General features: G+C 31.6%; 2 protein-coding genes across 9 annotated transcripts in view; both read right to left on the reverse strand.

The window, feature by feature from the left end:
• Positions 1-15: 15 nt before the first annotated feature.
• On the reverse strand, positions 16-3,268 carry LOC107368868 (ABC transporter G family member 23-like). Its single transcript, XM_015936758.3, has one exon. It carries the CDS (start codon positions 2,663-2,665, stop codon positions 485-487), a length of 2,181 nt encoding a protein of 726 aa, XP_015792244.1. The 5' UTR covers positions 2,666-3,268; the 3' UTR covers positions 16-484.
• A 53-nt stretch (positions 3,269-3,321) lies between these two features.
• Positions 3,322-15,926, reverse strand: part of unc-13 (protein unc13 homolog) — a 67,266-nt gene continuing 54,661 nt past the window's right edge. For all 8 annotated transcript variants that reach the window (XM_089268347.1, XM_089268346.1, XM_089268349.1 and 5 more), the window contains 16 exons: positions 15,069-15,496; positions 12,894-12,959; positions 12,680-12,777; positions 12,169-12,319; positions 10,993-11,061; positions 10,560-10,912; positions 9,223-9,435; positions 8,951-9,047; positions 7,275-7,496; positions 7,075-7,152; positions 6,549-6,637; positions 5,870-6,260; positions 5,562-5,784; positions 5,366-5,464; positions 5,116-5,275; positions 3,322-4,604 (listed from right to left, as the gene is read on the reverse strand). In XM_089268347.1, the coding sequence (XP_089124473.1) occupies positions 4,313-4,604; positions 5,116-5,275; positions 5,366-5,464; positions 5,562-5,784; positions 5,870-6,260; positions 6,549-6,637; positions 7,075-7,152; positions 7,275-7,496; positions 8,951-9,047; positions 9,223-9,435; positions 10,560-10,912; positions 10,993-11,061; positions 12,169-12,319; positions 12,680-12,777; positions 12,894-12,959; positions 15,069-15,496 (3,029 nt within the window). In that variant the 3' untranslated portion in view covers positions 3,322-4,312. The remainder of the gene's footprint in view (positions 4,605-5,115; positions 5,276-5,365; positions 5,465-5,561; positions 5,785-5,869; positions 6,261-6,548; positions 6,638-7,074; positions 7,153-7,274; positions 7,497-8,950; positions 9,048-9,222; positions 9,436-10,559; positions 10,913-10,992; positions 11,062-12,168; positions 12,320-12,679; positions 12,778-12,893; positions 12,960-15,068; positions 15,497-15,926) is intronic.

Raw genomic sequence — 15,926 nt, forward strand, 5'->3', positions numbered from 1 at the left:
TCTAATTCCGAATGATGATTGACTTGATAGTTTATTGAAGAAGTGAATATCAAAGATTTTATTTACACATTCGATGTTAAATTAAAAAAAATCATTTTAGTGTCAAGGCTGATTGTACACTGGATGTGTTCACACGAAAAAAGCTTTAAAGAAGACAATGGAATTTTTTCAAGGATGGATTCAGAAAGTTGATTCAAGGTACAATTAACATTGACTAGTTGCTGGAAATTTTTGTTTCAAAACCAAGTCAAATATTAGGCAAAATAACCTACTATTAGCTTGATTATTGATTTAGCAAAACATTTAGAAAGTAAAACTTGAAAAAGGTCAGGTTTGATAAACAAATTTTCAAAACCGGAATCATGATCATCTTGATTGCACAAATAGACAGCAAGTGAATTGAAACTTTTGCCAATTACAGGAATCAAGTGACAGTTTCTTTGGGCCAAGCAGATTTAAATAGCTTTAACGGTTGAACGAGCAATTACTTTACTCTAAAGTATCTTGATCCAATTAGGGAAAATATAATTGCCCAAATAGTAACAATTAGGTAAGTCTGAAGAGCATCAAAATCGTTGAACATTAAATTGTTGTAAAATATCTTTCTAATTGTAGAGGCAGCCGAGGTTGTTGGAATGGCCATTGAAACCCATTGAAAGTAACCCGGTATCGATTGGAAAGGCCAGATGATTGATGAAATTGAAAAGATAATGAATAGTGTGGCTGCTGCAATCATGACACAGCTCTCAAGGCGATCACAGATGACTGATAAAAGCATTCCATAAGTGATACCAGATATGTTCATTGACATGAGAAGAGGAACTGAGTGAAGTACGGATCGTAAATTGGTGGGTAAATGAAAGAGACTGATTGGAAGAAAGGTGATCAAGAAAAAGTATGGAATCATGAAGAGAGTCCGACTCAAGGATAAAGCAAATAACAGTTGAGTTGGAGTTACTCCGGCAACCAAGTTGCGTTCAAAGGTTTGCGTTGTTCGCTCAGTGATTAAACTGAAGGCAACTGTTGCATAGGAAACAGCAAATGTGATGCTGATTATCATTCCGGGTGCAATGAAATCAAGGTGACCGGCAAGTTCAGCTCTTTCATAGCGCTCTTCAAAGTTCACTGGATTTGAAAGGGAAACATCTTTCACTTGAATGGGTGAATTGGCTATGAAAGATGAATAGACGAGGTTACTCTTTTCTGGTAATGTCGTGGAAACCATTAATTGAATGAGAATAGCCATCGATTTCCGTAAGCGTCGAATCAATGATTCACTCACAATTGAATCTGTCAAGTCTCCGTGAAGTTGGATGGTCGATCGCTTGAATACATCTTCACTGTCCACTTCCATTGAGGAGAAACGATCAGTCAAAGCTTGAGAAAAGTTGACCGGAAAATTGAGTAAACCCCAATTTTCAAGGGAACCAACTGAATCAAAAGCCTCTTCAAAATCATCGTAATATTTAACACTGAGCAAAGTTTCATTCAATTTTGAAACAAACATTGTTGATAAACTATTTGACCAATTGTCTCTGTTAACCACAGCCATTGGAATGTGATTTGGCTGTTTACCCACGCAAAAACAAAGTAAACAAATTTGCGATAAAGGGATGAAATATTGGAATCCAAGGGTGAAAGAGTCAAAAGCATCGTGATTTATGTATCGTATCAATAAAGCTAAAAACACTGTTAACCAGTTTTTAATTGAAATGATCGCTTTTTTCATTGGTGAACATCTGCCCTGCTCATGTAGAGATGGGACTGTTGAAGTTGATGGCAACGATGAACACGACGGTTGGTTATTGACGTTGATTTCATCTAAAGATTTCGAGTTACAATTATCATCTGATTTACTTTGTACACAATATTGCTGCGGTTTTCGGCAAATTAGTAAGAATACTTCTTCTAAATTGTTGACTTTCATTGTGGTCATTAATTTGTTTGGATTGTCTTGCAGCATAATCGTACCTTTCCTCATAAAACCAACGTTATTTGAGCGTCTAGCCTCTTCTATGTAGTGGGTCGTAATTATAATTGTGGTTCCTTGAGTGGAAGATATAAATTGTAAATGTTTCCATATTTTTTCCCTTAAAACTGGATCAACACCAGAAGTGGGTTCATCGAGTATCATTAAAGGTGGTGAATGAATCAAAGCACATCCAAAGGAGACTCGACGCCTTTGTCCTCCCGACAGTTGGGAAATCAAACGATTACCCGAAGGTAATTCAAGTATTTCAATCAACTCACTTACCCGCGAGTTTAGATCCTTGGAGTTCATTTGATAGATTCGAGCAAAATAACGAAACAATTGCTCGATGGTCATAAAATCATACAGAGCATCTTCCTGTGGCATATAACCAACATTTGAGCCTGGAATAGAAATGATTGAAGTACTCTTGGACACTGGATAACCAAAAAGAGAGATTGAACCCGAAGTTGGCTTAATGTAACCCAAAATGCACCGAAGTAATGTTGTCTTTCCACATCCACTTGGTCCAAGTAAACCATAAATGGTTGATTGGGGAATAGTTAAATTAACATTTGACAATATGGATTCACCAGCGTCTACCTTTAGGTTGACTTGGCAAGCTGAAACAGCGAGCGATGAAAAACTTTGAAATGGTAAATTTGGCTCAACACTGTTGTTCAATTTGATTGACATACTGTTAGCTGTTATTTCAAAGTGAGCTCAAGAAAGTGTCTTTAGCTTCAAACTTGACTGTGAATGGCAGGCAAAGCACAAGAAAAAAAATTGATGAAAATAAGAAAATACAATTACTTGACTTGCCTAAGGTGTATTATCATTTGAGATGTTAACAGAAAGTCAATTTCGATGATGGTTATCATCTTCAAAAAACAAGCAGCCTTGAGTAAGATGGAAAAGTAAATGAGAGTTGTTTCAGATTGTATTCCCATCATGGTCAAGACTCACAACTGAGCGGAAGGAAAGAAAGAAAGAAAAAGAAAGAGACAGAAGATGATGATAATGGAACCAGAAACGATGCTATCTCTTGATTGGGTTCCCTCGTCAGTCACATAGGACAATCACATTGCTTTAACTGTAATCACGCCAAGTTTAAATTCATTTATTCACTAGAATCAACTGATCCATTGATTTCATGATTATGTTAACCATAAAATTCAATGTTTATTTCCGTATCAGCCTCATTAATTTTCAATCAAATGACAATTGACAATTTAAATTGTATCTTTTAATTGATCTTGAACTTAACAGTAAATAGTGACCACAATAAGTTTCACAGTATTACTTGTTTTATTAATGTCATTGTATGAATAGAAATGAAAAAATGATTCAAATTGTTTTATAAACAGTCAAGAGCAAGTTGTTTTATTCGTCTCAATTAATTGTCAATAATTACTCATGATAATACAAAAATAAAAGTTGATCGAACAAAAGCGACAATCTTATTAGGCTTTGGACAGTTTGCTTGTTTCATGTGATAATTGATGACAAAATCATTAGTAATCATACATACATAATACAATTTTAATAATAAACAATGATAATAACAAAAGAAACGAGGATAATTTATAATTAAAAAAGTCAAATGCTTTGGTCCGTTGTAAGTTTTGCTTTGTTGCTTCTCAGTTTGTTTAGTATTTTTTAAAGTTACTATTGTAGTGTGTAAAGTTAATCAATGTGCTGATTTAAAAAAACGGCTTTTGATGAATCTTTTTGCTCTTCATTTCCAGTTGATCTTTTATTGCTTTGTTTTGTGTATTTGTTTTTTGCAGATTCTGGTTAAACCAGAACTTGTGAGAGTCACAATCTTGATTTTTCATGATCAAGAGACAAATCAAAAAGGATTGATTCTTTGAATCAGCTATTCGCAAAAAATGTGGTTTGTGGTTTTGTGTCATTCAAAAAGCAAAACAACAACAACAACACAAGGTATAAATAATAATTGTAATAGAAGATATAAGAGTGATGAAAAACTAAGGCAATTCAAATCGAGATGATAAAAATTTATCACTTGGAATGATATTTTTTGTTTAAGCTTATACTCTTAACAATAAAAATTTTCCTAATTGCTGTTCGTTCAAGAAACTTGAAATGGAAAGCGAAGAGAAAAAATAAGACAATCAAAAGTAAAATTGATAGATTCCTAAATAGAAAACTCAAAAGCTTCTTTGAAATTGAATAATATAAAAAAATTGATGTTAGTGCAAATTGTCAAACTGTTTTACTTTTCTTTTCCTAATCTCTGTCTTTTGAAAAGTAATAATCATTAAATCCTTTATTAAATGATTAAAGCCGACTGGATTCTCTGTGATCTTGAAGTTAATCTTATTGCTGTTGAATGGACGAATCATTACGAACATCAGATTTTAATTTAACAAACTCCTTTGCAACTTCATCATTGGTTCGTTGAGATAAAATACGAAGTATTGTCCAGCCAGTTTCATCCATTTGAACACGTCGGCCCAAAGGTAACCAACAATTGCAGCTTCCTTGTTCAACAATATCAGCTAATTGCATGATTGCCACACCAACAAGTCGATCTTCTCGAGCAAAACAATAATCCTTTACGGCAACATGAAGTTCAAATGATAAAGGCTCATCTTCATTTCCAATCATGCTAAATGAAGTAAAAAAGAGACAAAAGATTAATTAAACATAAAATTAATATTTTTTCAAATGAGATTAATTGCAAAACAAGTCATATTTGAATAACTGAAACTAGTTTAAACGGCATTTTCTTACACACATTTAAAGTGTATTGAAAATATCAAGTTTCAAGTTATAATGATTTATAGAAATAAATAGATTAAAACTAAACAATATCATGGTTTATGAGATTATAAACTTTAAATTTCATTACTATTGCAGTATCTTGCTGAAATGCAACTCGTAATTACTGTAATAATGATAGGAGAGCATACTTTTTCAGGATCAATGCACTTTTATCATTATATGGAAGTTGAACAATTACTTGAATACATTATTCATCGCTTGATGAAAGCTTCTAATCGCCTCAAGTCTTTTTACACCGTTAATTTCACTTTTATCTTCCTTCTCTTTTTCCGTGTCTCTGTTAATTCAAGTTTCAAATCTGATTATGTTAAACAAAAAGACATAAATTGACTTACAATGTGAATGTTTCGTTAAATTTAGGGCTGAGAGTATTGCTCTTAGTCTTGGTGGCAAATTTTCGCTTCTTATCGCCAAGATGAGGTCCAATCAGATTTACTTCAACAAAAGGTTTGAATCCACTTGGATTAGGCCAACGAAGTTCATTGCATGCCAAAACTGAAAATAAGAAAACAGAAATAAAATCATTAGAATTTACAGAATTAATTATTACACACTATTTGAAATAAAAAATCTAATTAGACATACTTTTCACAGTGACTTTGTGCTCTCCCGTTCCTGGATGAGTAAATAGATCGACTTGTAATTGTATATCCCCGACGGGTCCTTCCTCTCGAGTAGGTAGATCTGATTGTGGACAAGAAAAAGAAAACAAGAATAAATTAAAATTATACTAATGATTTCTGCGATAAAAAATGCGTTGAAGTAGTTTCGATTACGCTACCTTGTTGAGTTTGACTAGTAACAAATGTTTTAAGAAGAGTATCAGTTGTTTGAGTATACAATGATAAGGCATATCGTAGTGACTGAAGTTCAGGACTTTTCTCTAAGAAAGTTTTCTTCAAACCATTTCCACCAGCATGGAAATATTGTTTAATCGTTTCCAAAGCGACATCGAGAATAGCACATTGTCGTGGAGTGAGGTTCTTTTCAAATTGCAGTGGAAGCTATTTTGAAGTTTGAATAAAAAAAGGTTATCAAAATATTCATCATATAAAGGACTATTTTATCATTTTATGAAAATTAGCTTACCTCCATTACACTTAAGGTAGGTAGTTTATTGGCAGTTACATGATTCCTGAAAAGTCTTGAAACATCTTCAATCTTGGCATTGGGTAGATTTTGAAGTAAAACATTTTTCTCGGAAACGGGAGGAAGAACGATTGTTTTTTCTAGAGTATGGATAACAATTTTCCAAAGTTCTTTAAGAAGACGTTTAAGGACTGTTCTTTCACAGTATTGGGCGAAAAGGCTTAATTTGCCATCAAGAAGATCCATTAATGGCGCCAATATATGATCTGCTTCAGCAGCAACATCTTGTTGGTTACGAAGAGCCGCTTTATTTTGAGCTGATCCGGATCCTTTAACTTGAGCCAATAGACCACTCAATTCTTGGACACTTTGTTTAATTGTTGGTTCAAGACTGCAAACATTGAAAGAGAGGCAATTTGAAAATTAGATTAGGTAATAACGATCAACATAAAGTAAACAGTGAATCAAAAGGACAATTTATGCTTAAAGCAATTGGTTATAGACCATCGCCATCTCTTGAAAAAGGGTTTAATTAAAAAGAAAGAGAATAATTTGCGTCTTTCTTTGCTTATAATTGAATGAAAAGGGTTTTTTATTCGCTTTTCAAACACGCTTTTTCATAGAAGGCGACGATTAAAGGGAATTATTTAACTGTAAATTGTTTAATTAGAATACAAACCTTTTTGCAAATACAGCACTTAACTCGTCAAGAACTCCATTCAATGATTGTTGAAGATCCTTCAAGATATTAGCAGCATCAGCTTCCAGCTATGATTATAAATAAATAATTAAATTACGAGTGTTAATAATTATCGACAATATCAACAAATAAATAAAACAATAACAACAGAATGAATCTAAATCATCATAGCCTGAAGAAATATCCTTTATTTCACCTTTAGTTGCCACCTGAACAAAAATCATTCACTGTGATCTCAAGCTATCGTGAACAAACTTGAAAGATATCATCAACATCAATTGACTGTAATTGGCAGAAACAATTCTGGATTTGGTGTCAAAATTCATCAGAGCTCAATGGGCATGATGATGATGATATCTCATTTTAGATTTTGCTTTTTCATTCCTAATATATTGATTTGTTATGACAATTGAATTATTGTACAATTAGGAAGATCAAAGCTTGAGATTGACAACCTGAAGAGGTAAAATAAAATAAATTAACTGAAAGACAAGATTAAACTTACCTTTTCACCGCCCATTGATTCAAACATCTTCTCCAATTGAACCCTTAATTGTTGAATATTGTTCATCAATATACATGACTGTGGGAAGGAAATATTCATATAATTAATTAAATGTTTGGGTGTGTAAAGGAAGAGGTTAAAATGTTATAATAACATAGTAAATTTGGTCCATTTTTTTAATACCAATGATAATAACTTACCGTTTTTTCTTGTTTAACGTAATTTGGAAACTCTTTTTTCAGTATCTCAGCATAGGCAGTTAACACCTTAACAATTGTTTTGGCAAATCGTTTAAGATATCTTTTAACAATCTCAGGATCGGGACATTCGAGTTTACTGATGACATCAAAACATTGAGTTAATTGGGTGAAAACATCGACCACCGAGTTAGAGAAGAGAGAATGTTCAGAGCTTTGTTGAAACTGGAAATGAGAAGAAAATACGTTCAATTAGAAACAATGAATTTAAATAACATATCATGGGGAAAATAAACAATCGGTGGAACCAGTAAACATTGTTAAAAACATACACAACAACATTGAACCACAAAAGAATCATTCACTTCAGTTAAAGTTTTTTGGATACATTGAAAATTAGAAGCATTTACATTTGGTTTCAATTCAATTCGATTAAAACTGTCTCTAAGCACAACAATAAAGAGTTGAGGTAATAATTAATTGTCTGCTCAATTTGACTTTAGTTTGAAAATGAATTAATTTCATTCTTAAGAAGGAGCAAAGTTCGTGTTTGAAAACGATTAGCCTAATTGTGAGACTTTCTCATTTAAATGTTGATGAAATTCAATCGATATGAAAAAGAGTTAATTGAGAAATCATTCAATCGAACTGAAGTTGACTGGTGAAAATCGAGTAGATTAAGCACTTTAATCAAGAACAATATACTTTCAAAACATATTTCTGTTGGTGGTTTTATGATTAAAATGGATAACCTTGGCTTGATTAGCCAATTGTCTGGTTAAACAAAAGGCTAAATGATTGGTGATTAGCATAAATTAGGCGATGCTGGTAAATGTAACAACTAGTGAAATGATTAAAAGTATATCCGTGAAATCCCTTGACAATAACCATTAACGTTAACAAAACCTTTTCTAATAAATTCAATTAGTTTTAAGGCCTAAACATAAGACTAGATCTGATGAAAAGAGCAACTCACAAACTGATTGAGGAAGATGAACAATGAATAGAGTTGAATGAAAATTAATTTTATACCAACTCATCAATAATTAATCAAGTGAGTACAAAGATGATGGAAGGAAAAGAGTAAAGTGTCAATAATAGAAGAGAAAGTTGCCTTGAATCAAGGTACAATTGGAAATTTGATTATCAGTGCGAATTAATTCATATTAATTCAAGTGCAGCATCGACTTGATAAAAGACCATAATAACCTAACTAGAAAGTAAGTAGACTAATCATATTATGAGCAGCAAAATGTCAATATATAATTAACTAATAAAATACATTTAAGAGAAAAAAAAGAAACTGAAAATAAAATATGGCAGCCATTACATTATTCAATGTACAGTCAACATGGTAAATATCAAACAGCATTTAACTTTAAACTTTACAGGTAATAATGTAATATACCATCGAATCATTAAAATAAAGGTTAAAGTTAATTTTGAACTGATTAAATCTTTATAGACACTGGATGAAATTTAAAAGAGAAATTAAATTGGAAAATAAAAAAACCAGAAAACCTGAAACCCATTAAACCGTAAGAAGAAAGGATAACCAGAAAATCTTCTGGTAAACATGGATATTAATAAACAATCTCTGGAAGCTACAGCTTAAAGCCAAGTTAATCTAAAAACAAAATTAACATTTCACACAATTAATAAAATACAATTAAACTTACCCCATCCTTTTTGTCCCGTTCAAAGGCACTTCGTAAATATTCAAGAGAGACATCATCATTCTCATTGAGCCATTGCATAACAAAAGGTTCAAACCAGCTAAAAAGGCGCAAAAGGGTAAAAAGATACAATAAGATACAAATCCAGATCCACATTAGATTAGAATCCAAAAATTGGCATCAATTTTAAAATGTTTTTAATAACATTTTTCGCCATTTTTTGCCTTAAAAGTAAATTTTGGTTAAAGTAATAGATATAAAAAATGGATTCTTACGCAGGATATTCTGGAACTTGTCCCTTAAATTGAGGTACATCTTTACAATAAGTATTATAAAACCATTTAACCTTAAAATGTAAATTCATATAAGCTGAGCTTCGACAGCATCGATGTTGTTCGTGTTCCTCTAGAGCAAATTTCATATCAGACGCAAACAAACTCCACATTGTGGCCGCACTAAGATGACCAATATTCAATTCTTGAGGAAATCTGTAAAATAGAACGAGGCAAAAAATGAAAAATTAGATTTGAATATCATGTAATGCTCCTATTTGACCTTTTCATGTAATCCAATGAAAAAATAATAAATGAAAGGAAACTTTGAAATTTAATATCACTTGGAATGCTATTAAATCAGAAACATTTACCACCTCAACTGATTACTCATTATAACTCAATTGAATCCTTTTTGTCCAAAATTTACATTCTGTTTAATAATGAAAATTCAATAAGTTGCTTGAGACTATCTTTAAAACCGTCGAAATGAACATTGAAAGTGAATGAAATTTCAGGCTCAATTTTCATAAAACTCAATAAAAGTTGTCTCTTTTTTATCTTATTATATTTTGCTTAATGTTTGCTGAAATAAAATATTTATCTAATGAGAAAGCTGAACCTTATGAACATGTTCATGACAATCTAAAGAGATTTTCAGAGATATTAAGTTGGACTCACGTTTAGTTAATAAAAATATTAGACAGTTCTGTACAAAGTTGAGAGCATAATTCAGAGTAAATTTTGTGAGCAAAATTGTGAGTGAAGTTGAAAGACTTATGGTCTTTGGATTCTTGAAGAGATGAAGTTGACTTTGCAATAACAGAATCAAGAGAGAACTCAATTTCATTTTGAATATATTCAGGTCATGGAAAAGAGTAAAAATGACGAAATTTTCTTCCCATATTATCATCATGTTAGCACCAAGATGATAATGTTTATTTCATCGTATAACTCACGAACTTATAAGTTGAGAAAAAGGTTCAATATTAAGATGATTATTTTGGCTGATTTTTGACCAGAAAAAAAGCATTTTTTTATCAAAACCGAAAAAAAAGCAAAATTTCATTTCTTTTCAACTTCATCACAATAATACTTTCTAAAAAATTGGATAAACTATTATCATTATTATTCTAATGATGATAAAGGATGGATAAAAAATTGGAATGAAAATGAAGAAATGGAATCATCTTTGGAAATATTTTCCACAAAAAGTCCTCAATTCCAATGGATTTCATTGTTGGTCAACAATTTGGAGCTAATTTTTCATGTCTGTTCAATTTACGATCATAATCAAGTTGAACCATTAATAATGATTAAATGTTATTGATATTACTTACTGGTTAAGAACTGGAGCATAAGAATTGCGATCTTCTTCAATAACTGAAACCATCAAAGCAATTAATTTATGCCAAAAGTCAAGGTTCTTCAAACTTGGCCCGGGCTCATCATTGGAATCGTCCTTTTTAGGGTCAACCTGAAATTCGCGAGCATAAAGTTCGGTGCAATTGTCGAATAGGAATTGATAAGTTGACCTTAAACACGCTTTGGCACAATCTTTAACCACTGTACTGGCTCGAGGTGGACTTGAAAGTTCTTGGACTTTCATTCGGAAAAAGGTTATACTGGTTAGTAAATCAACGGTTGATTTAAGATCTTGAAGTTTCTCTGGACTTGAGGCTGGAAAATTATTCTGTGAGAAAATAAATGAAAATATTAACAATTTTTTTCCCCGAAACTTTCACTTATTATTTCCATCATGAATCAACTTACCCTGTACATGGAAAGATCAATTCGTAGTGAGTTGTGAAGTTGATCCAAAAGTTTGACAAATTTTTCTTTCTGTAAACAAAAAATCGAAAGTCAATCATGAAATCATTTTACACAATTTAAAATAATCAAACTTTATCATTTATTTGATTTGATTTTTTTTTGACAAAAATTACCCAAAATAGAGTTTACTTTTGAATGGAAATAAAAATAGGTTTGAATTGTCATTCAAATGAAGTTTTCATTTCTTTAAATGCACATTTAACTATTAGATTTGAAATACTTTTTTCATTGAACCATGAAAAATGATTGAAATATTTTCTCATTGATTAAATTGTCTCTATTTACTTAACTATTGTTAATCTGATTTTTGATTTAACTTTGAAGCTTAAAAGGTAATTGTTTCTTCGTTTACGAGTTGAGCTGAAAAGACAAGTAAAGAGTTGAGCGATTAAAATTGTCAACTCAAATTGTTGAAAAGTTAATTCCACTGTAAAGATTAGACTTGTCGTAAAGTTATCATTGAAAGATTAAAAATGAAAAATGATTGAAAAAAGGCCTCAACTTATCATTAAACTGTTTCTTCTATTGTTTTTTGATTGTCAGTTTAAATAGTAAAGTGAACAAAACACAATCGTGTTAAACTAATAATTATGATGGACAATTTAGTGTTTCTCATTGAAAACGTCAATGGTTCACATTTTATTGTCTCTTCAACCAATTCTTATCACCGCTACAATTTATCATCACAATGCAAAGTTATGACAGCGTAGGAGTTAAACCTCCCAGAGAATCCTTTTTGAATGACAATTCTTAGTTCACCCGAATTCTGAATGACATGAATTTTTAAACACTACATTAGCTATTAAAAATACCAAATTGTGTCAATTTACTTTAATCATGATTTCTGTATTAGATTGAAGTCGCTTAAATGTTGAAAAAATGCTTAAATATTTTCAAGCAAACATTTTATTCTGAACTACCTCAGTGAAAACTGATTTTATATTCAAATTTAGTTAAATTTGAAATTTGACTAAGCTGAAGTTGAGTAAAGCAGTCTGCGTCAGTCAGCGAAACAGATTAAGTCGATTTGACACGTTGATCGATATAGCGATTAGTTCGATATCTAGTTGAGGTTGAATTATGAAGTAAGGATTAGAACTTTGAATTGAATCTTACCCCGAAATTGGAGGCTGCAAATCTGTCACTGGCTGAGACTGCTGAGGTAGCTGCTGTATGTGCATAGTAAGCGTTAATATTTGCCAAAAGAGTGCTCATCACGGCTGGAACTCCTTGGCAAAGGTATTTTGTGGAAAGACAATGGAAGTGCCTGGAAATATACAATATGACAATTAAATTCATTTTTGAACAGCGCAAGAAACCACCATTTTTCATACAAACCAAAGTCATGAAATGTAATTTTTATTCATTCATCTAAACGACCTAATTATAGTAAGAAAATCAGATTTATCACTGAGCTGACGAACCCTCATTAAAAATTATTTCAGCTAATAATAGGCATCATTACCAAGAATACTTATGGTTCTGTTGCTTCAGTTTATATGAATCAAGATTTGAAACTTGATAAGAATTGCTTTTTTGTCTTTTCATTCATGATGATTGTTTGTTTGTATTCAAATGATTTATTATTTGATAATCAGGGATAAAGATAAAATAGCAAAATACATACGTCATTGCACCATAAATCACTTCAATTCCATATCGCATAGCAAATTCATCAACAATTTCTTGACCAGGATAATCAAAATAAATCTTCCAACTGTCATCCTGTAAGTAAAATAACAAATAATATAATGAATGCATAAAGGTTAATCAAATCAGTTGAGACGCTAGAAGGAACCAAAAAAGGTTAAACGAAAAGATTTTCAATTTCAATTGCTTACCCCTTTGGCTTCTGGAATTTTGACAACCCCTTGATTAACTTTCTCACAAAGATGGTGAAAAATATTCTGTTGAGATAAAAGAACAAAAAAACGTGAAAATTAAATTTAGATTAAGATGATGTTCAAGACAGCTCATGAGATTTCAGGCAAAATCTTGTTTTTTACTTTCTTTCACTTTCTCTTTGGATTCAATTATTTTCGATGATTAAGACTAATTAGACGATGGATTATTGATTGCTGCTAATGAGTGTAAATGCAAAGCAAAAGTAAAACAACAATTGATATTAATGGTTGTTCAGATTGTGAAATGAATCTTTTGATTAAAGATGAATTGGCCTTGTTTAGTTAAAGTACAATTAAACAATCATTTCTGTGTGATTCCAATGTTTGGTTCAACGTTGAATATAAATAGACAAATTGGCCATTCAATATGAAGCTCACCATTCCATTTGACTTGAGTTCATTAATGTAGACTCTAATTAAGAAATTACTTTAACCAACAAAGATTAATTATAATTAATACTCGCTATATTTGAGGTTTAAGGAAAAATGTTCAACAAAATGAGTAAAGACAGAGAAGAGGAAAAAAAGTTCTGGATCGATTTCAAGTTCATTGATTAGTTTAGAGTCAAAAAAAAGGATTTTGACGTTACCATGGAAAATTGTCAGTTTTAATCGTTAATTGATTGTCTGCTAATTCACTAATTGAACTAAGCCAACAATTAAAAGAGCAACTTGAAGAAGATCAAAAGGGAAACTCCAAGTTGAGATCAATTGCAGAAGCTGATTGAAATTGAATAAACTTTTAAACTTCATTTACACTCGAGTTTCATTTTCAATAAATCGGTTGAAAGGTCGAAAAGTCGAACCATTTGAATCGATAAATTATTAAATGGTGAGAAATGAAAATCTGTTTCCATCAACAGACAATAATGATATTGGAATAGTTTTTCAATTCATATTTATGGATTGAAAGTTTCTAATGAAATAATAATGCAATCAATAGAGGGCGATGCAATATTTAATAAAATGATTCAAGGGAAGGTGAAAACTCTAAGAATGGAAGAAAAGAAGAATATTATTGTGAGAATAATGTTTGATTTTTTTCACGCTTCTCCTTATTTTCAGAATAATATACAACAGATTTGACAGCGTGGCAAAGGGAAGGGAAAATGAAAAATTTATTTCAACAAAAAACCGGCGATTCAACGACACAGAATCATCTTTCTTTATTCTGCTCGTTCCAAGATAATGTTATCAGTTGAATGAGATGGGAAAATGAGTAATCATGAGGAAAACATGTCTATAAGATATAAACATTGCACAGACAGAAAAGGTAAAAAAGATGAGGAAGAAAGAGGGAAAGAAAGAGATTGAGAGAGAAAGAAAAACCGAGATGATGAAAATGTAACCTGGAAAATATCGATTTCGTTGCTTTCCTCTTTACCTGATGAAAAGCAACTTTCTATTTTTAGACAGTGATAAGGCAAAAGATGGAATAACTTGAGTAATTCTGACAGAATTGTGAGTTTACTGAGTCCTTCAAGCGCCATCTTTAGATTGATATTTATTCAAACATTGAACCTAACAGGTAAGAGTTTGAGCTTCATTTTTGCGCTTTGTTTAACCATTCAAATCAATTCCTATTTATATTTATTAGCATTTTGTTTCACCGCCTTAACCATTTCTTATTAAGTTTAGTCTTCCATTTTTTCAAATAACAAGTCAACAGTGAATAATAATGATTTATGAGCAATGATTTTAAAAGGTCAATGTAAATTGTTGAACTGTTGATGGATTAACAGATTAACAGAATAAAATATTAATGCATTACAATTGAATGTCGCGCCATTTCAACTTGACTGTTAGCTTCAACCATTTTCCCGCTATGTGAAACCACATGTTTGCTATGAGAAACTGGTTTGGTGTTAATTGTTGCTTTCATTTTACGGTTACTTCTTCATTCTTAATTTATTATACAATTGTTTGAAATTATCTTGCTTCCATTTGCCTTGTCATCTTTGAGTAATTTTCATTTTGGATATTCTAACCCAGCTTATTTATTTTGGCTCATAATGGCCGTTTTCAGCCAATTTTTTGCGACTGTTTGGTACCGAAATTTGGAATTGGTAAAGAGAAAGTGAAAAATTTGAATAGTAACGTTGGTCCACTTACCTCGTGTAAACAAGTATATTGAACATGATAAGGGGCGACTTTTTCTTCACCCTTGATTTCAACACTAATGTGAAGTCTGATGGCTCCAGAGACTGCGGATTTATCGGTTCGCTTTTCCAGATTGTACCAAACATCCATTTCACCTGAAAGAGTTCGTACCTCAATGATTGTTTGACCCAAAAAATCGTCCGATTCTCGAGTCAATTTTTGACGTAACTTTGATTTAAGATCATTATCTTCGTCCCATACACGAACTTTGATTCGATCGGAAGAATTGTGACATTCAAAGTAAAACTTTTCATTCCAAACTGGATTCAGATCTTGAGGCATGGTTCGAGTACGCTTTTTCACTTTTCCCACCTGAACCGTTACATAAGGATCAGAAGTTCCACTTTTATCCTTTGCAATTAATCCTTGGGCACAAATCACTACAATAATCAACACAATATCCAGAATGGAGTGAAAAAGAAACGGTGTTAAATTTCATGGTCATGTTATGTTGGGAAACAAAGATTGATGAAAAAATTATGATGAAAATTGATGAGAATCGCCACAAAAAAGAGATCAGATGATAACAACAATGATGGGATAGACAACATTTAATTCGAGGAATCGATGATTGGGACAATTATTCAAGCATGCAAATATCCGATTTATTACAGATGAACAAAGATGAAGCAAAAAAATGATGTTAAAAGGATCAAAAGGCAAAATGAAGAAAGGAATGTGGTTAAACCTTGAATCCAAAGAATTAATCAACATTTGAATTGGATTTGTCTATCACAAGTGAACTACCATTCAATTCAATTATGTTTAATAGATTGTGATTTTACTTAAATTGGAGAAAGTAAAATTAAT

This window comes from Tetranychus urticae, chromosome 2 (genome assembly GCF_039701765.1).
Source record: "Tetranychus urticae isolate SD_2017Ah chromosome 2, NJAU_TeUrti_SD_1.0, whole genome shotgun sequence".
NCBI classification, from domain to species: domain Eukaryota; kingdom Metazoa; phylum Arthropoda; class Arachnida; order Trombidiformes; family Tetranychidae; genus Tetranychus; species Tetranychus urticae.